The sequence below is a fragment of the Sciurus vulgaris genome, assembly GCF_902686455.1.
Source record: "Sciurus vulgaris genome assembly, chromosome: 3".
NCBI classification, from domain to species: domain Eukaryota; kingdom Metazoa; phylum Chordata; class Mammalia; order Rodentia; family Sciuridae; genus Sciurus; species Sciurus vulgaris.
In genome coordinates this window covers 34,494,454-34,520,977 of record NC_136463.1, presented here as the reverse complement: position 1 = coordinate 34,520,977, position 26,524 = coordinate 34,494,454, and the positions used below count along the sequence as shown (strand labels likewise).

The window sequence follows — 26,524 nt, the reverse complement described above, 5'->3', positions numbered from 1 at the left end:
TGGTGGCTTGTAGTAGGGAAGGGACGGGAAAATTTCCCTCTCTCATGATACGGTTCAATCCCTGCTTGAAATATACCCCGACTTCTTCATTTTAATAATCCTATCTATCCTACCTCTACTATCTGGGGCCTGCCTCTATCTTTCTCATATACAGTAACTTCAATTCTGTAGCAGTTCTGGATTTGATAGCAGCCCTTGGGAAAATATAAGGTATAAACTGCACTTAACCTCCTGACTTCCTATTTCCCCTGATCTGAGAAAAGGGGATATGCAGAATTAAGCTCTAAACTCTAGGATGCCTATGATAAAGCACTGAACAAATGCTTAAGGCCATGTAATCACCAAATACTAAAACAAATGCTGGGAATGAATAAAAGCATCATCATTGTCCTGTTCAGTATTCAAGTATTTAGCATCTGCTAGGTTGCAGATACTGTTCTAGACCCTGGAGTTAAATGTATTGAACATAGAGAAGGTTCCTGGCTTCCTGGAACTTACTAATAAAAGTTCCAATGCTCTAGGAAAACGGTGGGAGCAACCGTGGCCACGTCTGTTATCCCAGCTACTCGGAAGGCTGAGGCAGGACGACCACAGGAGACCCTGAGTGGGGAAAGAAAAAAAAAGGATGTGGAGGGGATGTAGCTCATTAGTAGCGTTCCGCTGGTTTCGATACTCAGTACCGAGGGGGAGGGGTTTTGCAACGCTCTATAAACAAAGATATTTTGAGATACTTTAGCCTTGGTGCCTGGTGTTAAAACGTTCAGGCCCACTCCAGAGTTGAGGCTTTTTGTTGGCAATCTGAATCAGCTGTTCTCCATTTCTGACTGTCGGTAATATCGCGAGGCCACGGCGACCTCCAGCGGCCATATTCGGTCCTGTTGCCTGCTCTGGGTTTCCAGGGCAGAGGGAGTTAGGTACTTGGGAAAACCCTGTTACCCTCTTCCTTCACGGACAAGGAGGCCTCAGCTAGTTAGTGGCCGTCGATCCAGGTTTCCTATCTCTCGGGTCAGAGATCTGAACTCAGGACTGGCGGCACAGGTCGTGAAGGGCGGCAGGGTCGTTTGCCAATAGTGTTGGAGGAACCCGTCAAGACATAGGAAAAGGGAAACCTAGAGCCGCCAGTTGGAGATCCAGACCGAGCTTCAGGTCTTCAATCCTTCCCACTCCCAAGCCTGCGTTCCCTCTCCAACCCTCCTCCCCACTTTAGCTTTAGAACTGAACGATCGCTGGGAAACCCAGACGAGATTGGATATAGTAAGACGCCACCGGGGATATATTTGAGCGCTACCCCGAGGGCGGGGTCACCACCGGAAGTGACCCCAATGCCTGTGCTCCTACAATGCCCCGCCTCCAATTGCGCTACCGGTAGGCGACTAGCTACTCCCACTTCCGGCCCCCTAAGTAGTCAGCAGCTCTCTTTTATTGTTTTTTCATTGGCTGCCGCAGGGACGCGCTGTGATTTCCCATTGGTCGCGTCTGCGCTTCGACGCCGCGCCTCCTCCCTCCAGGTACTGTCTCATCTTCCGGCGCCTGATAGGTTAAAGGCTGGGAAGGCGTCTGCTCGTTTGACCAATGAGAGAAACGTAGAGTGAGGGCGGCGGCTGCGTGGTGGGGGGTAGGGCGGGACTTGGAGTAGCCATTGGTCAGGGCGGGCACAGGGCAGAGATACGATTGGTTGGGTAAAGGGGCACCGTGGTGGGGTTCGAGCTGCGCGGTCTCGGCAGCTGCGGGAGACGGAAGTCGTGAGAGCGCTGCCTTGGAGGGTCGGGCGGACACCGCCTGGGTGAGTCACTGTGCCCTGTGCACTGCCAGCCTGGGAACTGGGACCACGTCTTGCCCGGCTCCGCCCCGGCCCCCACCAGCTTTCTTGAGTCCCGCCTTCTGTCATTCCGGGCTCCGCCTCCGAGTCTTTAGGCTCCGCCCCTAGAACCTGGGCACCTGGAATCCCCTGCCAGCCTGGCCTGTCTCCGGGGACCATATTCCGTAGGTCCGGAAACCCTGGGCCTCCTAGACTTGGTCCGTGTTTCTCCTTGCCTCTCTCTGTTCCCCTGAGGCTGCGTGCCAGTGGGCGGTGAGGCAGCACCTCTGGTTTTCCGCTTGCGGGCTCCCCCATGAGGGAGGGTGGGCTGGGGAAGAGGATACTGTGATCCCGGAGGCAGGCAGGACCACAGATGGAGGCGTTTACCCTTGCAGCCTTTTGCGGAACTCTGCTGCATTGCCTCTGAGCATAGCAGGCAAAAAGGAGTCAGTGGGCCTGGCTCCCTAAGTGGGTTTAGGAGGCCTCATCCTGAAATCCCTGTTACTTGGACCCACTGGACAGATGCTGACTCCAAGATCTGACTAGCCTGATTTTGTTCCGGTTGTTGCCTTTACCCCATAACTTCCACCCCACTTGATGTTAACTACACTCAGCAGGACCTGTCCAGTCCTGTTGCTGTCTTATCACAGGTGGTGGTCCTTTCTTTCTTGTCCTCTGCTCTGGATTCTGGAGGTCAAGTGGATCTAATCCCATACTCAGACTGGCAGAACAGTCCCACTAGGGCCAAAAATGAGTCCTAGTTGGACAGCTTTAGTGTCTTCAGAGTTGGCATTTCTTCTGTTCTCTTGTAAAGAACAGAGTTTGGAGTGTTCTACTTCTCAGTCTGGGAGTCAGGACTCTTGAGTTCTGCTAAGTGATCCTGGATGACACTCATTCCTGTTCCAGAACTTTGTGACTGAATTCATGCCCTGCAGGATCACTTGTTGCTTTCTTTCCATGTACCCATTGTTTCTGTCTGGTATGATGACTTGTGGAAAGGTTGGATCCTCTGTGAGGGAGGAAAATAAGAGTTGTAGAGAGATTCAAGGGTGGATGTGTGGTTTTTGTTGATGCTAGAGTGATGTTAATGGTACTGTTTACTCTTACATTCTTCTATTTTCTTATAGTGACAAGCAGTCAGCCAGGACCCTCACCACGGTAGAATGGTGAGTACTCTCTCTTTCCTCAGATCATTGTTTTCTGTAACCCTTGTGTCGATTTCTGTGAAGTCACCTCTCCCCTCCTGGACTTTGAGCTTCAAGCTACTATGTTTGGCTCCTAACCGTGTTCATATGCACAGGAGGTAAATTAGGGTAATTAGGGTTTCTTGTCTTTTCTTTCTCTCTCTCTCTCTCTCTCTCTTTTTTTTTTTTTTTTTTTTTTTGAGGGACTTGTCCATAGTAGGCAAGTTCTTTAACACTGAACTATACCCCCAACTCAGGGTTTTTTAGATTGAAAAGCATCAGGCAGTATAAAGCAGTGGATCAGAAATCTCTAGAAGTCTTTTTCTGCATGTACTACCTATATACCACTGACTCCCTTAAGCCTTTCATAACAACCCTCCTCTTAGTTGAGTAAAATCTCTGTGTTCTGGTCTAAAAAGCCACATCTTCTGTATTTAAAACCTTTGGACTTCTGGTGAGTCCCTTGAATATTGTGGGTGTTGTGTCAAGTGTCTCTACCAAAACCATGGACCTTTTCCAGCTCTCAGGTGCTGCTGTTAAGCCACTGCAGGAAATCTGATGGCTGAATATATAGTAGGAAGTCATCCTGAAGGTACCCAGAATATGATGAATCACCAGGGGTTTAGTCCTGTAAATTTCCCATTAACTGCAACTGCCCTTCTTTCACCTGAACTTCAAGGTACTCCTTAAATCCTGAGAGCTAGAAGGAGGAAGAGGTGAGATGAGAGAGAACTGTAGGCCCTCTCCAGGCCAGGCCCTTAACCTGGCTGCATCTCTTCAGTTTCTTCCAGGTGTCCCCTGTGCTTAGGGACAGTTAATGCATTCGATTGGTGAGAGGATTCCCTCCTTCTCTCCCTTCTTTCCACCGATATGTGGATCTATGGTGTTTGTAATATTGATCTGGTTTTCTCTCAGCAAACCCATTTTAGATAAATTGCATACCTTTTCTCTAGGCTGAAGTCTCACCTGTAAAACAGGATAAGACTTACTTCTTAGAGGTTTGAAAGATTTTAGTGAGGTAATGTTTGAAACAACTTGGCTCATAGTAGATGCTTAAAATGTCAGATTATCTCCTGTTTGTCCCCTCCCCACAACGAAAGCCCTAGTTTCTGAAATTTACTAGGCACAGGAAGTTTGGGGTTCCAGCCAGCTCCTTCTGACTCTTGGTGATACTGATTCCATTATTATTATTATTATTATTATTTATTTTTTAAATTTTTTTTTGGTGCTGGGGATCGAACCCAGGGCCTTGTGCCTGAAAGGCAAGCACTCTACCAACTGAGCTATCTCCCCAGCCCCTGATTCCCTTATTATTACTTGTTATTCTTTGGACCTTTACCCAATTACCTCCAGCCCTACCCCTGGGCTTCAAGTTGTTTCTGTATAGCTTCTGTGGTCCATAATTCCAGTTTTTCTCTTTCTCAGACTAAGAAATTCTTTCTCCAAGAAGGATTTTCTTTTACAGAGATCAGAGGATGTGAAACAAGGGAGAAATGGAGTTGAAGGAGTAGGGTTGAGCAGGGACATGAAATAAAGACACAAAGGACTTCCCTTTCGGAACTATGAATGTCTAACTAGGTACTAGAGTTGGGTCCATTCTAAGGGTACCAAAGAATTTAGTGAGGTTAGAGGATTGGAGGATGACACTGATAGACCAGGTGTGGTGGGTGGTGGTTTTGGAGGGAAGGAGGAAGCACTGAACTGGAAAGGGCATGGATGGAGATGCCCGATGAGGTTCATCTTGGGATTCAGAGCAGTCGTTGGGGGAACCCAGGGAGGAGGGGAGGACGGAGGAACGCTTGTGTGATAAGAGGGGAGTGAGGTGAAATTAAAAGGTTGCCTTTACCTCCCCGGCAGTGTTGGGCGGTCGCTCAGCTGGGACTCCAGAAAGCCCTGGGTTGCCCTCCCACGCGGTTGCAGAAAGGGAGGAGCCTGGGTGGGGGGCGGGCCCCGCACAGCCGCCCCGCCTTGCCTCAGCCTTCCCGGCGCCATCCCGGGCTCTCCCTTCGCTTCGCTCCCCTCCCTTCCGCGCTCGTGCTGGAGGGCGGAGCTGGGCCTCCATTGTGGAGAGGAGGGGAGAGGCGCGCGGGAGCCTAGCCGGTTCCCCGCCGCCAGCCGCGCTTGCTCCTGGCCGCCGCTGCTGCACCTGGCGGGCCCCGCAGCCGGGATGCGGCGGGCGCCCGGGGCTGGCGGGCAGCGCAGCGGCTCCGGGGACATGTGCGCTGGCCCAGACCGCCCGCGACCATGAGCCTGACCGCCCGCGTCTCCTGCTCCATGCTTAGCTGCTTCGTAAGTGTTAGCTCTGCCTGCGGCGTCCGGGGGGTTCCGACGATTGCTGCACTCGCAGCCCCGCCCAGGTCCAGCCTTTGGGATATTAAATTTCAACCCTTGCCTCTTCCTCAGGTCCCTGGCACGACCCAAATGTTTGGGGGAATTGGGAGAAGGGCTAGCCCTTTTCTTTATTGGGCTTGCTTCAATCTTCGGATGCTGGGGATTATCGAAGGCCCGGGATAGATATTTTGTGGCCCATCCTGGTCCTGCAGCCACTGCCCTTGACTGCAGATTTCCAGGCCCCGCCCTACAGGGGTATATCCCTTTACCTCCGCCTCTCCATCTCGGTCCCACCCGCTGCATCCTTGCTTGGGGATGTGGGATGTGGCTAGTAGGCTGTGTGGGATGTTAGGGGGCTGGTCAGGGAGCATAGGATGTTTGTGAGCTATCCCCGGGTTTCCAGTCCCCTCCCCCTTCCACAGTCTATCCTTCACCTGACATACCAGTCTTTTCTCCTTGACTGTCCCCCAGACAACCTCTTTTTTCTCCATCTTTCCTGCCTCTGCAGGGCTCTGTACCTCTGCATCATTCCCAGTCTTCCCCTCCTCCCCTCTGGCTAATGCTCCTTCTCAGCTTCCCCCATCTGTCCTCTCAGATGTTCCCATACACATACCCCCCCACACCCCCCCTCCCCGTGAATGTCTGCCAGGCCTTCTCTCTTTCTCTCCCCTGGCTGTCCTTGGGTCTTCTTTCTCTAGGTAGTGGATCCCCGTTTTTCTCCTCCCTGGTGGTTGGGAGGGGAGTGACTTCTGCTGGCTGTGGGTATTCTTTAGGAATTCCCCTCAGATCAGCAGGCTGGGCAGGTTCTTGGCAGGTAGTGGGGGCTTGACAGCAGTGTAGGCCTAACAGGAAGATAAACTCTGCTCCAAAACACATCCTTCTTTTGAAAGCTCCTTGAAGGCCCTCTAGAGGCTTGGGACTGAATCCCCCAACCTGTTCCTCTTTGTCTCCTTCTCCCACCAGATTGATGCTTCAATGGCTGTAGGTTAGCTGACACACCTGGCTCCTTTTCCTCAGGGCAGCACTTTCCCACTCCTACTTCTGTCTTACCCTTACATTAGTCTTTTACCCCCTGTGATTTTCTGCCCTTCTTCATTTGAAATTTTGATTCTGAGCAGAGTTCCTCTGTGAACAGTGCAGTTTCCCAGTTCGTCCTTGGCTTCCCTTACTCTCCTGTTATGCTTACTAGGCCTGAGTACCCCCTCTATATTACCTCTCCCCACCTCCAACCAAGCCAGTCTCCTTTCCTTCTTTTGGTGGCCAGAACCTTTGGAAGCATGTGTGGGAGCTGGGCACAGTGGTGCTTGCTTATAATCCCAGCTACTCAGGTGGCTGAGGTAGGGAGATCACAAGTTCAAGGTTAGCCTGGGTAATTTAGTGAGACCTCTATCTCAACATAAAAAATTAAAAAGGTCTCAGGATGTAGCTCAGTGATAGGGTGCCCTTGGGTTCAATCTCCAGTGCCATTAAAGGAAAAAAGAAAGAAAGAAAAGCCAGACACCCTGCCACATACCTGTAATCCCAGTGACTCAGGAGGCTGAGGCAGGAGGATCACAAGTTTGAGCCTGGCCTCAGCAACTTAGTGAGACCCTGTCTCAAAACTAAAAGGGCTGAGGATATAGCTGAATGGTAAAGCACTCTGGGGTTCAATTCCCCCCCACCCAAAAAAAAAAAAAAAAAAAAAAAAGGAAGAAAATAAAAGAGAAGCATGTTGGAGTGTGTGTGTGTGTGTGTGTGTGTGTGTGTTTGGGGGGGTGTTCTGTAAGATTTATTAATAGAGGAGGGGAATGAATGAGCCTGAAGGGACAAATAGAACCTGGCAGCTCATACCTGTGGCCTTCCAACAGGGTGAGGAGGGGCCCCCCAGCCTGGAGTATATCCAAGCCAAGGATCTCTTCCCTCCCAAGGAACTGGTGAAGGAGGAGGAAAATCTTCAGGTAAGGAGGAATTAGAGACTTAGGGTGAATAGGGCTCTCTGCCTAGTAAAACATACCCTTCCTTCCCTCCCCACCAAATCTCTAAGAGGTTCTAGTACTGAAGCTCTGACTGCCAGGTCTCATAGGGTGGGGTTGAGGGGTACATTATGGAGTCTTTGACTTCAGGGAAGGAAAGGCAGCTTTCCTGTGCAGCTGTTACTTGGTGCCATGACTGTGGAGAAGATTCTCCTTTCCTGCCATGGTTCAGTTTTTCCACAGAAGATTCTACAGAGGAGAACGAGGGGCAACTGAGGGTTCCTTTGCCCCTTGACAGGTACCCTTCACAGTACTTCAGGGAGAGGGAGTGGAGTTCCTGGGCCGGGCAGCTGATGCCCTCATTGCCATCTCTAACTACAGGCTGCATATCAAGTTCAAGGACTCTGTCATCAACGTAAGTTCCTGTCTTGTTTTCCCACACCCAAGTTTAGCTCTCTATGAGGTTCAAGGTGGTATTGTTCTATTGCTGTATCTGATCATGTCTCCAAAGCATGAAAGAAAAGTTGGGGCTCCAAAACAAATTGGAGCTCCTTCTCTTTCTCACTAACATCTTTCTCCTAGTTATAGGTCTATCTTTCTGTCTCTCAGGCTCATTCTTCCTTCCCCTTTTTTTCTTTACCCTGTTGCTGGCTCTTCTAAAGGGCCCAGTGGCATTGTTGGCAGAGTGCAGACTTTGGGGCTCTTTTCCTGTGCTGTCACTCCAGCTGTGTTCCCTTGGACAAGTCTTCTAACTCAACCTTGATTTTTCTCCTTAAAATATAGGGTGAAAATATCTACCTTGCAGGGTTATTATAATTATGAATTGGGGCCAGATATGTCAAGGATCCAGCATAGTTACAAGGTCCTCAGTAAATGCCGGTTTCCTTACTTCCAATGATACATCAGCACCTGGGCCAAGGTGGGAATGTGTGGTGCTGAGTGGGGGATCTGAGCCTCCGTTTGTCCTTCCTCTGAAGGTACCCCTCCGGATGATTGACAGTGTGGAGAGCCGTGATATGTTCCAATTGCACATTGCCTGCAAGGACTCCAAAGTGGTGAGGTGAGAACAGTAAGGCCTTACTTAGGCCCCCTGACTCTAGTCTTGTTCAGACCTCTCTGCTGCAGGTTTCTTTGGAGCAAGAGAGGAAAGATTCTGTTTTATTTTCCCCCTTGGAGGAAAAGGTAAAAACTGTTCTGGGTTGGGAAAGTCAGTTTACTGACCTGTAGTGTCTTGGTCTGAAAAAATAGGGATAATACTTAACTCTTAGAGTCATCATGAGGATTAAATGAGATAATGCACATGAAAGCACCTAGGATAATATCTGGTAGAGCATTCACATTATTGTTGATTCATCTATTTATTCATTTAACATACGCTTATTGTATACTCTAGACCAGTATATCTTAGGGAGTAGAGATACATCAGAGAGCAAATTGATAAAATTCTCTCTCCTCATGGAGTTTATATTCCAGTGGGGAGATACTTTTCTACATGATAAGTATAAAGGAAAAAATAAAGCAGGGAAGGAGCATGGAGTGCTATGGGGGTGAAGATGATAGCTTTAAACAAATAATCAGAAAAGCCTGCACAGAAAAGTTGACATTATGAGTCAAGACCTGAAGAAAGTGAATGTGTGGATATTTGAGGGAAGAGTGTGCCAGACAGAGGAAATAGTGATTGCCAAGACCCTGAGGTGGGTATGTACCTGTGCTACACACTGGAAGAATAGCAGGAGACAGTAGGCTGGAGTGGAGTGCATGGAGGTGAGGAAGGATGGTGGGATATAAGGTCTCAGAGCAAAGTAGAGAGTCACAATAACTGGCTTCTACTTTGAGAGCATTAGGAAACCCCTGAGGATTTTGAGCAAAGGAGTGATGTGATCTGAATAATGTTTGCTGGAAACATCTGGCTTCTGTATTGAAACTAAATGGGAAAGAACAGGGACAAAAGCCAAGGCAGAAACTGGGAGACGAGTTAGGAAGTTATTGCAGTTACCTAGGCGAGAGATAGTATTGGCCTATCTAGGGTGGTAGCAGTCAAAATGCAGAGAGGTCGTCAGATTCTGTGTGTATTTTGAAGGTAGAGGTGAGAGGATTTGCTGAGACATTGGATTACGGGAGAAAAAAAAGACTGAGATGACTCCAAGGAGTATTAGAAGGTTGCTCAGTTTAGAGCCTGCCATTTGCTCAGCTCTGGGGTAGATTCAGAAAGAATACATATTGTCCTTTCGTTCACAGAAGCTAAAGTTTGGTTGTTGAAGGAGGACTCAACATGTGGCAGTACATTATGGAAAACAATATTGTTTAACATTTTAGGTGCTTAAGATGCAGGAGAAGAAGGAATCTGGAAGAGGATAGGCTAGGAAGGATTCAAGGAAAGGGTGGCACTAAAACCATGTTCAAAGTGTCAGTAGGATATGGCTAGGTGGAGATGAGGCATTATCAAGCAGAAGAAGAGAAAGAACAAGGAGGAAGGAGTGATGTGAACAGGATGTCCTGCCTGAAGCAGAAGGCTTGTGTTAGGGAGTCATGGCATATAGTACTAACTGGTAGGGTAGGAACAAGGAGTGCAGATTCAGGCCATGTGGTAGTTTTTAGATTTGATGTGAGAAATGGTCAGGACTCACCAGAGGAGATAAATAGGTCTCAAATACAGAAATTCTTGGGAATTGTCACAAGAGACAGCTTCTTCTGGGTGCTGGTCAGTGTTCCCTTGTCCCTCCCCCTAGCACATCTGTCCTTTGCCTCATCCCTTGCCCTGCAGGTGTCACTTCTCCACTTTCAAGCAGTGCCAAGAGTGGCTCACAAGGCTAAGTCGGGCCACAGCAAGACCTGCCAAACCTGAGGACCTCTTTGCCTTTGCCTACCATGCCTGGTGCCTGGGTCTGACTGAGGAGGACCAGCATACCCATCTGTGTCAGCCAGGTGAGCTAGGTGCTTGCTTTGGGAGGCTGCTTCTTATCTCTCAGTTCTCATAACTTCCACCCCTGGACATCGACATTCTGGGAAGCTGACAGACTGGGGACTGTGTTGCAGGAGATCACATACGATGTCGGCAGGAGGCAGAGCTTGTCAGGATGGGCTTTGACCTGCAGAATGTTTGGAGAGTCTCACATATCAACAGCAACTACAAGTGAGAGGGCAGGGGTGGGGGAATCAAAGCATGATGGGCACGGCTCCTGGGTCTGTGAGAGAGGAGGGCTCCTGGTCCCTCTTCCCACAAAAATATCCTCTTGGTCTTGTTGTCACATAGAAATTCAATAATCTCCTCTGGTCTCTTCTCAGATTGTGCCCCAGTTACCCCCAGAAGCTGCTGGTTCCTGTGTGGATCACAGATAAAGAGCTGGAGAATGTGGCTTCTTTCCGTTCCTGGAAGCGCATTCCTGTGGTTGTGTATAGGTGAGGTAGTGGGAGATGGAAAATGGAGGCTGTTTTTTATGCAGTAAGGAAAGAGACAAAATCTGAGGTTTTGGGCAGCCTGCTGGGAATGGATACCCTTTGGAGAAGTGACTGAAATAACTTTAAAATAAGAAATGCCTCATCTTTTTCTTGTAAGGATAAGTCTTTTGGGAAGTTTATTCACTTTATTTTTGAGAGAGAGTGTGTGTGTGTGTGTGTGTAAAACATTGCCTTAATATAGGACTTGCAAACTGGCCTCTGGACCAAATCTATCCTATAGCCTATTTTATGTAGAGCTTGTGAGCTATGAATGGTTTTTACATTTTAAAAGGGTTATTTAAAAAAACATAAAGAAGAATGACAACAGAGACTGGTTGTGAACTACAAAGCTAAAAATCTGTCTGGATTTTTTACTGAAAGTTTACTGGCCCCTGCACAAGAACATTGTACTAAAATAGAGTGAAACAGGTGGTAAGCATGAGGCTTAGAAGTGTTCATATTCTTGGCTCAGATCTTGCTCTCCTGCTGTGTGTCTGTACCTGGAGCAGGTGCTTTGCAGATTTGATGAGTCAAGGTCACCTTGGGAATACAGAGCCCATTTGAGAAAATGTGTATGATAGCACTGTGTAAACTGTAAAGCTCTCTAGAGATGTTAAAGCTTTTGGTTGCTATTATCATAGCCAGGATGAGTTGGTTGCCCCTACTGGCTCTTGAGACCTGGGTCTGTCCCCCTCAGGTCTCTGTGGTAGGCTTCTGGGAGATTTGAATGCCAAGGGCATTATTATTATTATTATTTTTTTCCCCTTTTTGTCAGACATCTTCGCAATGGGGCTGCCATTGCCCGCTGCAGCCAACCTGAGATCAGCTGGTGGGGCTGGCGCAATGCTGACGATGAGTACCTGGTCACGTCCATTGCCAAAGCCTGTGCTCTGGACCCAGGGACAAGGGCCAGTGGGGGTCCTCTCAGCACTGGGAATAATGATACCAGCGAGGCCTGTGACACTGACTTTGGTAAGGCATGGGTGGTGCTAGACCTGAGGCAATAGGCCCTCTCCTTGGGAGCCAGGGAGTTCCCATGAGAGGATGGGAAAAAGATGATATATGCAGAGTGTCTAAGTGCCTGCCTTTTGGAAGGCTTTGGGGTGTGAGTTGGGTGGTTCCCTAGTTGTACATTCCTCTCTTCTGAGAGGGAGTGCCATAGTCAGAGTGAGGCTGGGTGTCTGACCCTGAGTCTTCTTCCTGATATGTATTTAGATTCCTCTCTGACTGCATGTTCTGGGGTGGAGAGCACAGCAGCCCCCCAAAAGCTACTGATCCTGGATGCACGATCCTACACAGCAGCAGTGGCTAATCGGGCCAAGGGTGGAGGTTGTGAATGTGAAGGTATTGCTGTATTTTGTGTGTCTTTGGTGAGGGTGTGGTTTGGGGGCAACTTAGGTAGTGCAAAGAATCAAACAAAGTTGCTTAGAACCAGTACTCTGCCACTTACTAGCTATAGTTATGTTTAAGTTCTTCATCAAATTTTATTTTCTTACCTGTAAAATGGGGGTGATACATACCTTGCAACATTGTTAGGGTAATTAGAGGCTGCATATATGAAATTAGTGGCACAGAGAAGCTCCTTCTCCTTTTTGAGAATTTACTATTTGTTGTCATTCTTAGTAGTACTGTTGTCATTAATATTAATACTACTACTACATAGCACCAGAGAACCCAGAGATAAAAGTAGATTCCAGATTTCAAGAGTATATTTGATTCCCATCTGGAGTGTTCTTCACTGCCAGGGATGCTTTGTCTACTAGGACTGTTTTTGACCTGGGTGCCTATTACCAGGACTTGCTTTTATTTTCTGTTCCTCTCTCATGTCTACAGAGTACTATCCCAACTGTGAGGTCGTGTTTATGGGAATGGCCAACATCCATGCCATCCGGAACAGCTTCCAGTACCTCCGGGCTGTGTGTAGCCAGATGCCAGATCCCAGCAAGTAGGTTCTCCCTGCTGGGATTCCAAATCCTCGTGTCTCATCCCTTACTCAGTACTTTTTGTTTTTGGAGGATTTGATGAGGAGACGGGAAATTTGGAGGTATAGGAGACCTGAGAGCCTGGGTGGAGTTGGGTACGGTGGGCCAGTTCCAAGAATACTACTTGTACTTCTCAGCCAACACTTTGGCATAGTCACAGGACATTGGATTCTTTTTATTTAGATCAGTTGTCTTACTTAAAGAACATAGAGAACTGGGGAGAGAAATTGGCTAAATGTGCTTGTCATGCTTCCCATTTCCTCTCTAGATCCTAAGAGGCTCTTTTCTGCCTCAGGTCCTGTCTGCCCTACCTTCTTGCTAGGTACTTTTGGCAAAAAGGCCATGGGTTGGTCCTCTGGGTTCCAGCTCTTACTGGGGATTTTGTTGGGTTGAGCTGGTTTTGAGTGGTGGAAAGACTTATAGCCCCAGTACCCTTAGCGATGGCCTTGATTTCTGTTCTTGCTTAGCTGGTTGTCAGCACTGGAAAGTACCAAATGGCTGCAGCACTTGTCAGTGATGCTGAAAGCAGCTGTGCTGGTGGCTAATACAGTAGACCGGGAAGGCCGGCCTGTGCTGGTGCACTGCTCTGATGGCTGGGACCGGACACCGCAGATTGTCGCCCTGGCCAAAATATTACTGGATCCGTATTACAGGACGCTGGAGGTACTGAGAGGGGGTTGGGTATAAGGAGGAGGGATGGTGGTGGGTTCCAGGAACTGTCTGGAGGAATCTTTTGGTAGAGGACATTAGTTCAGTCCTGTTCTTCTTTGAAGCTACCAGCTCCATGTTTTGGGTAGTCCCCTGGGAAGTAGCATAGTAGGCTTTCCAGAGAGACCTTATGCTTGGACTATTTCCTTTGTAGGGCTTCCAAGTGTTAGTGGAGTCTGATTGGCTGGATTTTGGGCACAAGTTTGGAGATCGCTGTGGCCACCAGGAGAATGCAGAGGACCAAAATGAACAATGCCCCGTGTTCCTCCAGTGGCTTGATTCTGTTCATCAGTTGCTTAAGCAGTTCCCCTGTCTGTTTGAATTTAATGAAGCATTCCTGGTAAGTCCTAAAGCCTGTGACCAGGATGGGGGGAATGGCATCTTGAGGCCCTCAGGTGTAAGCTATTTTGGCCCTCTAGGTAAAACTGGTACAGCACACATACTCCTGTCTCTATGGCACATTCCTGGCCAACAACCCCTGTGAGCGAGAGAAGCGCAATATCTACAAGCGAACGTGCTCTGTGTGGGCGCTCCTGCGAGCTGGCAACAAGAACTTTCATAACTTCCTCTACACACCCGGCTCAGACATGGTAAGTCCAAGACCTTTTCCTGTGAGTGCTACTTGGGAATCTGTAGAGTGAAGAGGCTGAGTTAGTGGGGAGAATATAGAGCCAAAAACTTAGGGAAGGAAAAGGGACTAGGAATATCTCACAAAACACTAATATTGGGCCCTTCCCTAGATCCTACATCCTGTTTGTCATGTGAGAGCCCTTCACCTCTGGACAGCTGTTTATCTGCCTGCATCATCTCCATGCACACTTGGAGAAGAAAATATGGATCTTTACCTTTCCCCAGTGGCCCAGAGCCAGGAGTTCTCTGGCCGCTCTCTGGACAGGTGAGAAAAGCCCTTGTTCTCCTCTGCCCACTAGGAAGGCAGTAACTGATTCCTATCTTGCCTAAATGTCATTTTCCTTTTTATAAACGAGCTATTTAAAAGCAACTTCTGGAATCAGTTAAAGAAGAAACATGGCACTAGGCTCATGGCTAGCCTGGGATACACTGTATGTTTTCAAGGTCTTCTCTTAAGATAAGGTTGGTTGCCTTCTTTCCTGGGGCTGCTATCACCTCATGTGACATACCCAAGCAGGGGAGAGGAGAATGAAAAAGAAAGGATTATTTCATGAAGTTGTGGGAATGGTGTTGATTTTTGTTCACTGATACAATGCATGGGGAGCTTGCTATCTTAGTAACCTTTACCTTTACAACTTTTAGTTTCCAGAAGCATCTGACTCTTGGGGAAATGGGTTCCCAGCAGGGAGATGGCGTTTACTCCCTCAGATACAGGCCAGAATTTAAAGCAAGAAATTAAATAAACTTTCTGGTTGAACTTTTGTGGGGAAGAGGGATGGAAGCTGTTTAAATTATAAAAGCAATTCTTGTTTCTTATTTTTTTTTTTTTTAAAGTCAAACAATATAAAAATAGATAACAAAAGTCCTTACTCCTGATCTTTGTTCCCACTGGTGTCTACTGTTACACACTTCCAGATGTTTATCTCTCTTTTTTAAATTTTATTTTTCCCAGTACTGGGGATTGAACCCAGGACCTCATGCATGCTAGGCAGGCACTCTACCACTGAGTTCTATCCCCAGCCCCCAGTGTGGATGTACCAATGTAGAGATGTTTATAAATATCTCTACATAGGTACATAGTGTGGATGTACCTATGTACACACCTGAGCCCCTCAGGTGCAAGTTGTCTTGGCTCTCTAGGTAAAACTGGGGCAGCATACGTACTCCTACCTCTATATTATATTTGTTTTTAAAAAACAAAACCTGAATGTTTTGCACATCATCCTGCAGTTTCCCTCCACTTTGATCAGGCTGTCATCCCATGACAACACGTATAAAGCTACTTTATTATTTTTATTATTAAAAAAAATTTTTTTTTCACTGTAGGGGATCAAACCCAGGGTCTCGTACATGCTAGGCAAGTACTCTGCTTATGAGCTGCATTCTTAGCTCCACTTTATTATTTTTAGTGGCTGCATGGTAGCCCCAAAATTAGAGTGTACCTACTGGTCATTTAGGTAATTTTTCTTTTTCTTATCATTACAGGGAATGCTTTAGCAAATATCCTTATATGTATATTTGTTTTTTAAAAATCATGGTATGGGAGCCAGCTCAGTGGCACATACCTACTATAATCTTAGTGACTCAGGAGGCTGAGACAGAAGTATTGCAAGTTCGAGGCCAACCTCAGCAACTTAGTGAAACCCTGTCTCAGAATAAAAAAGAAAAAGGCTAGGGATGTAACTCAGTGGTAGAGCACCCACGGTACCAAAAAAAAAATCATCGTGGGTGTGGGGATGTAGTTCAGTTATGGAGTGCTTACCTATCATTTGCAAGAACAAGGTTTGATCCCTAGCACCACCAAAAACAAAAACAAAAACCACAACAAAAAATCTAAACCAATTTTTAAATGTATAGTTCAACTGGGGGCATAGCTCAGTGGTGGAGGTTTTCTTAGCATGTGCATGGCATGGGTTCAACCCCGTTCCAAAATGTACATTTTAATAATATTATCTTACCCATATAGCTTTGCATTTGTGCTAGTATTTTTGTCAGATTCCTAGAAACAAATATGCTGTATTTAAAGCATATTTCAAATTTTGATATTTGTTTATTGGATGAAGATTTTTTAAAATTAAAATGTAACATTGACTATTATAAAAGACAACAAAAAACATTTTAAGCTTTTGATTATGTTTTTGTTGTTGTTGTTTTGTTTTGTTTTGTTTGCAATGCTGAAGTTTAAACCCAGGGCCTTGTGTGTGGTAGGTAAGAATTCTACCTCTGAGCTATGCCCCAGTCTAGTTTTGGGTCTTTTCGGTTGAGTCCATTGTCAGGAGACAGGCTTTGGAATTCTGCGATTTTTCCCTTTCCCCACACTATTGCAGAATTTGGGAATAGGTTTAAAAGTTTATTTTTCCAGGGAAAAGCTTTTTATCAGATTCTTTTTTTCAACTGTTAGCAGCGATTGAACTCAGGGGCACTTGACCACTGAGTCACATTCCCAGCCCTATTTTGTATTTTATTTAGAGACAGGGTCTCACTGAGTTGCTTAGCGCCTTGCCATTGCTGACGTTGGCTCTCTTGATCCTCCTATCTCAGCCTCCAGAGCCTCTGGCATTATAGGCATGCACCACCACTCCCAGCTTATCAGATTCTTAATAAGCTCTGTGATCTGTTTAATAATCATTACCTTAAGATAGTAGCTTATTTATCACCTTAGTAAATATTTCTTCAATACTTACAAGTGGCTTAGTACTGTACTGGGTTTTGTGGGCTACAACAATGAATAGAAGATAGCAACCCTACTTTCAAGATACTATAAGATAAAACACAGAACAACTACAGAACAATTCTAGGTCAGCATCTAAGCAAGTAAGAATGTGCATATTTCAAAGCTGTTAGAGAAATGAGATATGCTTTAAAGGATCATTTGGTAACTGTTTTACTCAGAAATTTTTCCTGAAGGAACAGATAGGAGCATTGTCTTTTTTATGTCCCAGATGTCTAGCTCAGGGCCTGGTTCATAATAGGTGCCTTAGTAAATTTCTAAGTGGACAAACAAATACATGGGACAAAGGGGGTTTTGGGGTTTGTAACAAGGCTAGTGGAGAGAGGTCCAAAGGAACTGGATATGGGAGAGAGTTTACAAATTTCTCTGGAGCTGACGGGTTGGAAAGGGGTTAGTCTGAGGAATAGATTTATAGGGCTGGTCGTTGAGGACTTTAAACATTAAAGAAGTTACTTTGATTCATTTGTCAAAAGTCAATTAGTGTAGGAAGTTATTGTGACCTACTGATGATGGGACTTTTGGAGAGCTTATCAGTGAGCAGGGTGGTTACCAGCCAGCATGGTTGTAATAATTCACATATGAAGAGAACAGTCCCTGGAAAAGAGGATTAAATTCAGAAGCATAGTAGTAAAGTTATTAGCAAACTATGGAATTGGTTGAAAGTTGAAGTGCAGAGTGAAGTCTCTTCAAAGTCAGATGCATCCCAAGAATCTGAGCTTAGAAAATCAGAGAACCTTAGTATCATTGAAGAGGTGAGAAGAGCTGGGTGCGATGGCTCTTGTCTGTAACCCCGGTGTCTTAGAAGGCTGAGGCAGGTGGCTTGTGAGTTCAAGCAAGCCTCAGCAATTTGGCAAGAACTTGTCTCAAAATAAAATATAAAAAAGGGGTGGGGATGTGGCTTAGTGTTTAAGTACCTCCTAGGTTCAATTCCTGGTACCAAAAAAAAAAAGAAAGAAAGAAAAAGGTGAGAAGACAAGCCAATCTGGGGGAGAAAGAGGTGATACCAGGTGGTTGGTATTTAAATGTTAGTCGATGATAAAGAGGTGTGTTGTAGGCAGCTCAAGAAGGAGATTTGCATTTAGAGGAATAAATGATATAAGGATTTGAAAGGAATTGATTTCTGTAGCAACTTACTTGACTTATCTTTCATTTTACATTTCTCTAGATCAAAAATGCCATGTTTTCTTTCATCATCTTCTAGTAAAGTCTAAAACATTTGATACCCAGCTCAGATCCTACCCCTTCTGTGTAGTCTTCCCTGACCTTATGAGCTGGATGAGCTCTTCTCCTCCTGAGCTCCTCAGATGTTACTGTTTATTCTGGCACCACTGATTAAACCTGTGGTGCACATAGGGGTCAATTGTGGAGGATGCAGACTATTGCTATTTGATTGTGGGTGAAGAGTACTTTGGAGTTACTAATAGTTTTCTTTTGCATGCTTAAAAGTTTCCACAATAAAAAGTAAAACAAAAAAGAGGAAAAAAGTTGTACTTTTTAAAAAAATACACTGGGCTTGGGGTGTAGCTCAGAGGGCCAGCACTTGCCTAGCGTGTAGGATGCCCTGGGTTCTATCCCCAGCACCACAAAAATAGTAATAATAAAATCAGAAAAAATACAGGTGGGTAGGCCTCATTCTTGTTCATTCTCATTTAGTAGGTCATGGCTGGGCCCTGGAAGCTCCTGATACATACTGTTTAGCTCTACTGGTCTGTTCCATTCACTTGGCACTTAGCAGTAGACACTTGATGTTAGATTTTGAGCTCATTCACTCCTCAAATCATTTGCCTAGTTCTATGCTAGGTTCTGGGGATTCAAGTAAGACATAGTCCTGGTATTTTAGTAGAGGGAAATAAATAAGTAAACAGTAAATGCAATAATGTATTATAGGAAGCAATGAGTAATGTGTTTTAATGCACATTACTTTGTTTAATCCTCATGGTGACTCTAAGAAGTGGATACTTTAACCTTTCCTAAAGTTATCAGTCTGGAATTTGAGCTCTGACTGAGACTTCAGAGACTGTAATAACCAGTGGTTCTGCCTTCCTGGAATTTCCTGCCATTTTACTTGTCCCAAAATAAAAAATTTAGCCACATGTGGTAGTCCATACCTGTAATCCCAGCTACTAAGGGGACTGGGGCAGGAGGATCGCAAGTTTGGGGCCAGCCTGGGCAACTTAGTGAGGCTCTGTCTCAAAATTAGAAAAAATGAAATCAAAATTGATCACAAAGCTAGGCACAGTGGCACATATCTATAATCCCAGCAAGTCAAGATGCTGAGGCAGAAGGACTTCAAGTTTGAGGCAAGCCTCAGCACCTTAGCAAGACCCTGTCTCAAAATAAAAAATACAAAGGGCTGGGGATGTGGAGCACCCCTGGGTTCAATCTTCAGTACAAAAAAATAAAAACAAATTTGATGAGAAAAGTAAAATCAATCATAAAAAAATATTTAAAACATTTATTTTAATAAAGTTTCAAAAGCCAAACACTTAAAATAAGCCATACTGTAACTTCACCTTTGGGGGATTTTTCTCTATGAACCAAAGTGACTAAGGCTTCTAAAAAGAGGTAGCCAGTGATTTCTGTTTTCTGGTAAGGTTCTCTTAATTTTCATTGCTCTAAGGACTTTGAACTGCATTAAAAGTCAGGATGGTCATTCTGGAAAATATATGTGAACCATTTGGTGATGTATGAATGTCTCTCAAATCCTTTGAGTATTGTTTATTTGCAGGAGTTTTCTTGGGACTTGGAGGGGTGCGCTGCTGCTTAGAGGTTGTAAAAAGCTATGCTAAGTAGTCTTGAGGTTATCTTAAGTCTGTGAGTGGTTTCCTATATTTCGAATCCTTTATGGCACCTCTAGAAGGTATAATTTATTAACTTTTTTCCCCCCAGTACTGGGGATTGAACCCGGGGTACTTTATCACTGATCTACATTCGCAGCCCTTTTAATTTTTTATTTTAAGTTGCCCAGGCTAGCTTCTAACTTGCAGTCTTTCTCCTTTAGCCTTCCAATTGTGTATACCACTGTGCCCAGCCTTATTAACATTTTACAGAGAGGAAACCAAGTATCCAACAAATTAAATAACTTACTTATAATTTATAGCTCATCAGTATTGGTGCTTATGTTGTCTAGCTCCAGAACCCATCTTCTTTCTGTTTTACTCTGATGGAGAATATGTGATATTAGGTTTGAGGTGCAGGCGTGGTCCTCGTTAGAATAGTAGATTTAGAAAGCATCGGCATAACAGGCAGTTGAACCCATGCAAGTAGTTGAGCTTGCCCAGGGAGGTTGTATAGGTTGAATACTGACAAAGCCGAAGATCCTGGGTTCTTAACAGTTAGGTCCATGTTTTATCCTTTTAACAGAGTTTTTTTTTTTTTTTTTTTTCATGGAACGTTGGTTATTTGTAACCTTAAATGTCATTTTGTCTTGCGAACTCTGGCTTTGATACTGCTCTGATGACCTGATTCTCTTTATTGAAGGTGGCTCCCATTTCCTGAACTGGAGTTGTTAAATTGTCATTCTAGGTTACCTAAAACTAGATCCATGGATGATCTTCTTTCTGCCTGTGACACAAGCAGCCCCCTGACTCGCACATCCAGTGACCCTAACCTGAATAACCACTGTCAGGAGGTCAGAGTCGGCCTGGAGCCCTGGCACAGCAATCCTGAGGGATCAGAGACAACCTTCGTGGAATCTGGGGTAGGAGGTCCCCAGCAGACTGTAGGGGAAATAGGCCTTCCTCTCCCTCTGCCCAGCAGCCAGAAAGACTACCTGAGCAATAAACCTTTCAAGAGTCACAAAAGCTCTTCTCTAAGTTATAAACTGCTTAATACTGCTGTGTCCCGGGAAATGAAGAACATTGATCCTGAGATCAAAGTCCTGGAAGAGACTAAGACACCAGCTTCAAACCCTCCTGCCCAGGATGAGCTGGGTAGGACTTTCAATGGCTCAGGAGAGCCACCTGAACATTGTCCTGAAACAGAAACCATCAGTGTGCCCTCCAAGATCACTTCCAGCAAGTGTGGTGGAGTCTGTGATTTTCCTGAGTCTGCCCAGGACTCCCTTCCGGGTGCCACCCAACAGGCACAGATAGAATCTGTGCCAGGTGTGACCTCCAGATGTGTTCTGAATCACAATCTGGGCACCCTTTGTAATCCACCAAGTGCTGCCTGCCAAACTCCTCTAGAGCCAAGCACTGACTTCCTCAGCCAAGATCCCCCAGAGTCTGTGGCAGGTATCTCCCACCAGGAACAGCCCAGTTCTGTGTTGGATATGATCCGTAGGGAGGAAGACACTGGCAAGAAAGGAAATAATAGGAGTGGGCAGTTACTGGAAAATCCTCGCTTTGGGAAAGTGCCATTGGAATTGGTCCGAAAACCAATTTCTCAGAGCCAGATCAGTGAGTTCTCTTTCCTAGGGTCCAACTGGGACAGCTTCCAAGGCTTGGTGACTTCATTCCCAAGTGGGGAGACTACCCCTCGGCGGCTGCTTTCCTATGGCTGCTGTAGCAAGAGGTCAAGCAGTAAGCAGATGAGGGCCACAGGGTCCTGCTTTGGGGGCCAGTGGGCTCAGAGAGAAGGTGTAAAGTCACCTATCTGTTCTAGTCATTCCAATGGACACTGTACTGGCCCAGGAGGAAAAAACAACCGGATGTGGTTGTCTGGTCACCCAAAGCAAGTCTCCAACACAAAGCCTGTCCCACTGAGCTGCCCTTCTCCAGTGCCTCCACTCTACCTGGATGATGATGGACTCCCCTTTCCCACAGACGTGATCCAGCATAGGTTACGGCAAATTGAAGCAGGGTACAAGCAAGAGGTAGAGCAGCTACGTCGACAGGTGCGTGAGCTTCAGATGAGACTGGATATTCGTCACTGCTGTGCCCCTCCAGCAGAGCCCCCCATGGACTATGAGGATGATTTTGTAAGTATTCACCAATTGCCATCCATCCCTTCATTTATTTTATCCATTCATCCCTCTGTCCATTCAATATTCATTTGTTGGGCACTTGCTGTGTGCCACTGGGCTTGGGCTGTAGAATGAAAGTAAACAACATGGTAGTTGTGGTAAGTGTTATGATTGAGGAAGGTATTGGGTGTTAGGGGGTTAGAGTGGAGTGAAAGGTCGAGGAAGGCTCTCTTGAGAAGATAATGCTTGAGTTGAATAAAGAATGTGTGATATGTCACTAGGTAGACAATGAAAAAGAAACACATTTGCAGAAGCAAGTAGGTAACAGGTACTTCAGTGGCATGGCTTAAAGGGGTGGGTGTGTGGCTGTATGTATGTAGGTAGGCATACATACTTCTTCTGAGGACTATGAAGGAGAGGTGGGTAATATGTTGGAGGTGGAGAATTAGATGGGGATTGGGAGGGTCAGTTTGAGTATCCTTGTTTGTATTTTACTCTCAAGGCAATGAAATTTTAGGCTGGGGGGAAATGATCATATTTATATTTTAAGAAAACTACTTGCAACATTGTAGAATTTGAAAAATATTTTAATTTCATCATTTCTATTGGATGTAGAATTCTATATTTATATATCTTAAAGCCTTTACTTGTATGTGTGTATTATTGGGGATTGAGCTCAGGGTCTTTCATATGCTAGGCAAGTGCTCTACCACTGAGCAAGAGCCCTAGCAAACAGTGTAAGATTTTGATGAGGTTGGATACCGAGTTGGGAGATTAGTTAGGACATTTTTTAACAATCCTGGTGATATATGAGGAGGACCAGACAGGCTTTACTGGTTGGGTTGTTTTGGGTTCTTTGGGTTCTCGCAGGACAACCCGATGGGAGCTTCTAGGATCCATCTTCTTTTTTTTTTTTTTTTTTTTTTTTTTTTTAAGAATCACTTATTTTTTTTTAACCTTTATTTTATTTATTTATTTATATGTGGTGCTGAGAATCTAACCCAGTGCCTCACACAAGCTAGGCAAGTTCTCCCCCACTGAGCCACAACCCCAGCCCTCCCCCTTAATATCTTGCTACATAGGCACTTCCATTCCTTCTGTTAAGGCACTCCCACTTGCCTGCTGCCGACGTCTCTTTGGTGTAGTGGATGGAGCTAACAACTTCTTAATATTCAGGGTGATGCTTTAAACTGAAGTTGGATAACTTCATTTTCTAAAGGCCAGATAGTAAATATTTAGCGTTTGTGTAGGCCATACCATGTATGTCATAACTATGTGGCCTTTGTAGCACAAAAATAGCCATAGATGATTAATGTAAATGAATGGCTTAGGCTGTGTTCCAGTAAAACTTGATTTACAAATATAGGCTGGTTTTGGCTTGTGGGCCAGTTTGCCAGTGCCTGGTTTAGGATGCAACAAGACAGTCTTTCTGCCCTGTGATATAGCATACTGACTAAGAGCACTGCTCTGAAGCCAGAATATTAGGTTCAAATCCCAACTTTACCACTTACCTAAAACTTAATCTTCCTTCCCACCTGCCTGCCTGCTTTTCTTCCTTCCTGGGATTGAACCCAGGGGCATTTAACCACTGAGCCCCATCCCCAGTCTGTTTTTAAACATTTTTTATTTTGAGACAAGTTCTTGCTAAGTTGTTGTGGGCTTCACTAAGTTGCTGACTCTGGCTTTGAACTTTCAATCCTCCTGCCTCAGCCTTCTGAGTCCCTGGGATTATAGGTGTGTGCCACTATGCCTGGCATGGAACTTAATTTTCTTCCGGTGTAGCTTCCTTATTTGTAAAATGAGGATAAAAGTACTATACAGCACAAGACTATTGTGAGGAATTAAATAAGTTCATGCATACAATGCACTTAGAATGGTGCCTTACACATAGTAAACAGTGTTAGTGGTGATAAAAGTGATATTGATGTTTTTGCCTTTTTTCAGACATGCTTGAAGGAGTCAGATGGCAGTGATACGGAAGATTTTGGCTCTGATCACAGTGAAGACTGCCTTTCAGAAGCAAGCTGGGAGCCTGTGGATAAGAAGGAGACTGAGGTATGTATAGGCAAATATGTGGTGGGTGCTTAATGTGAGCCAGTGAGTTATATTTCTCAGAGATGAGTGACATACTATAGACCGACCTTCCCCCCAGATGCATGTCATTTTCATAGACAAGTAGTGGCCTGTCATAAAGACTGGCCTCGTCATTTTCACCTGGGCTGCTCTCCTTGTTGTAATGTTGTTCTTCCACTCTATTGACAAGGACCTGGGATTTTTCCTTGTGCCTTCTGTTAGGTGACTCGCTGGGTTCCAGACCATATGGCATCGCACTGCTATAACTGTGACTGTGAATTCTGGTTGGCCAAACGAAGACACCATTGCAGGTAAGATGTTTTGTGTGACTCATAAAATAGTGCAGCACATAGTTATGGAACTAAATTGAATTACTCGGAAAATGGAGACATCTTTATAGGAACCACGTTTGTTCCAACCTTTCTCTTCATCCATTCATGGAAGGCCTTTTAGATTATAACTCATTCTCAGTATACTGGCATTTCTGATGAACTCTTCCTTCTTTGTGCTTTGGTAGAAATTGTGGGAATGTATTTTGTGCTGGATGCTGCCACCTGAAGCTGCCCATTCCTGATCAACAACTGTATGACCCAGTTCTCGTCTGTAACTCATGTTACGAACACATTCAAGTATCTCGTGCCAGGGAGCTCATGAGCCAACATCTGAAGAAGCCCATTGCTACAGCTTCCAGTTGAATGCCAGAGGAGATTACCTGTCCAGTTTTAACAGGTTTGAAGGGAAGATCTGCTTCAGGTGTAGTTTGAAAGTTTCCTCTGTATGGCTCATTGAAATCACAGAGCTCAAAGATACCATCTTGAGAAATCCTACTTGGTACCTTGAGACTGGAGCAGAGGAATTTCAGTTTGGCAGAGGTCCTTTTCTGGGGGTAATGGTCCTGATCCAGACCCAGAGTCTGGAAGCTTAATGTTGAGTTGGTGACTCTAGCTTCTTTCTCCTGGGGGTCGCAGGATGATGATTTCATAGATACTGCCTGGTGCAAGGTGTCCAAACAGCAATAGAAAGGCATATGTATAACCAAACTGCAAGTGATAACCAGACCCATCTCTCCTCCACCTTGAAAAAAGCAGATTATAGTATACAAGATAGGAATTCCTATCCTATTTGAGATGAACTCTTTTCTGTACCTCTGTGTTCTGTGTCTGTGCATGAAGGCTCGGTCTTTAGAGGCACTCCCTCTAGTTGCAATTAGTACTGTCTTTCTGTGGAGTTTGGTTTAAAGACTGGTTGGGCAAGTGGAGGTTTCAATGTATTTTTCACTTGGCTCATCAGCCAGCATCAGTGAATATACAGTTTTAGGGGACAGTTCTAGGGAGTGAGGCATTTTTGGGAGCAGAGAAAAACTCTGTTGATGTTTGGTCTTGGCAAAAATCAGAGCTGTGAAGGCAGTGGTCACTCTGTTACGCCAAGTGGCAGCTCTGGAGGTATGCACTGTGAATGAGAAGGGAAAAGCAAAAATTATCCTTGTGAAATATCTGCTGATTATGCCCTACCCTTCCCGCCTGACTTTTCCTAGTTGTCCTGGTGCTAATACAGGAGCTACACCTTGATCCTCTCCTGGCATGAAATAAAAGGTTTTTGTTGTTATTCCATTGCCCACTTCCCTCATGTTGTCTTTCCCTTGGCTGCTGCCTCCTCTGAGTCACACTGCTTCTTATCCTGAACACTTGACACCTTGAGGGTAGAATTTAGTGTTTGGTTTTTACCTCCTAGAATATGCTGTTTGGTATGTGAGGGTTTCAGTACAAATGCTGCTGTCTATTTCTGTGCACTTAACAATGGAACCCAAACAAGAGAATGAAGCCTTGATACCAAAATTGGGAGAGAAAATGTGTCCATTTGGACCAAAAAAAAAAATTTTTTTTTTTTGTTTTGATTTTGTTTTTTCATCTTAATATGTACCAGTGGCACTTAACCAAAAGATACAGTAATATAGCCATGTACTGTGGTTGGGACAGATACAGTCTCCTTGTCCTATAATGAAACCATTAGGATTTCCTTTATACATTTTCCTTAATTCATTGGTGTATAAAAGGCAAATTACATTTAGGCTTATCCTATTTTAAAACTGTGGTAGTTGTCTTTCTCACTGCTACTTTCATGTTGCTTTCTAGAAAAAAAATTCATTCCAAAATAACTAGAATCTGCATTTAGAACAAGAATTGTTATTTGTCCTGACCTTTTCTTCAGTCTACAGAGAAGCGTCTGTGCTGCTTTTATACTTGCCATGGATGTAACCTAAAAAGTTTTGGCGTATTTAGGTCAGTCTAGCAGAACTTTTTTTTTTTTTTTTTTCCCCCATTTAAGTGGAGCTGAATAATGGAGATTTTGTGTCTGGGAAATTCCTGAGATCATTGAAAAAGTAACAAACTCTTCCTTTTCTCTGATACATAAAACTCTTTTAACTGTTTTCTCAATCATTAAAAATTATTGCCAGTCACTAGTGGCTTTTTCATTAACTTTACTTTCATAGCGCTTCACTCTGCCTGTTTTCAGGAGGAGTAAGATTGGTAATATTTGGGGAGACTATATCTGTCTATTTTGTGTGGCTGTTTTGAGGGACTGTCCCATCAGTAAATAAACTGCATGGCCTTGGAGAGAGACTCTGGGCTTCTGGCTCAGATGTGTTCATCAAATACTCCTTTCAGAGCTATCATGGGTGTAAGTGACATGATGTGGCCAAAAATCCAAACTGTGCATTTGCGTCGTGACAAACATGCAATGTGCTGTACAAACTCAATTCAGTTTAAATAAAATCTCTATATTAGTGCTG

General features: G+C 45.0%; 1 protein-coding gene across 6 annotated transcripts; it reads left to right on the top strand.

Annotated features, from left to right (window-relative positions):
- Window positions 1-1,665: 1,665 nt before the first annotated feature.
- MTMR4 (myotubularin related protein 4) lies at window positions 1,666-26,524 on the top strand. 6 transcript variants are annotated; one of them, XM_079131347.1, is made up of 19 exons: window positions 1,666-1,783; window positions 2,926-2,964; window positions 7,161-7,250; window positions 7,564-7,680; window positions 8,243-8,325; window positions 10,030-10,190; window positions 10,302-10,398; window positions 10,551-10,664; window positions 11,479-11,675; window positions 11,919-12,047; window positions 12,537-12,648; window positions 13,153-13,348; window positions 13,548-13,733; window positions 13,813-13,983; window positions 14,134-14,288; window positions 20,280-21,675; window positions 23,605-23,715; window positions 23,956-24,044; window positions 24,251-26,524. In XM_079131347.1, exons 2-19 carry the CDS (start codon window positions 2,962-2,964, stop codon window positions 24,426-24,428), a joined length of 3,585 nt encoding a protein of 1,194 aa, XP_078987473.1. In that variant the 5' UTR covers window positions 1,666-1,783; window positions 2,926-2,961; the 3' UTR covers window positions 24,429-26,524. The 6 variants fall into 6 exon arrangements, with proteins under 6 accessions (XP_078987473.1, XP_078987475.1, XP_078987474.1 ...); XM_079131349.1 differs by lacking the exon at window positions 1,666-1,783 and adding an exon at window positions 1,812-1,987; XM_079131348.1 differs by lacking the exon at window positions 1,666-1,783 and adding an exon at window positions 1,812-2,016.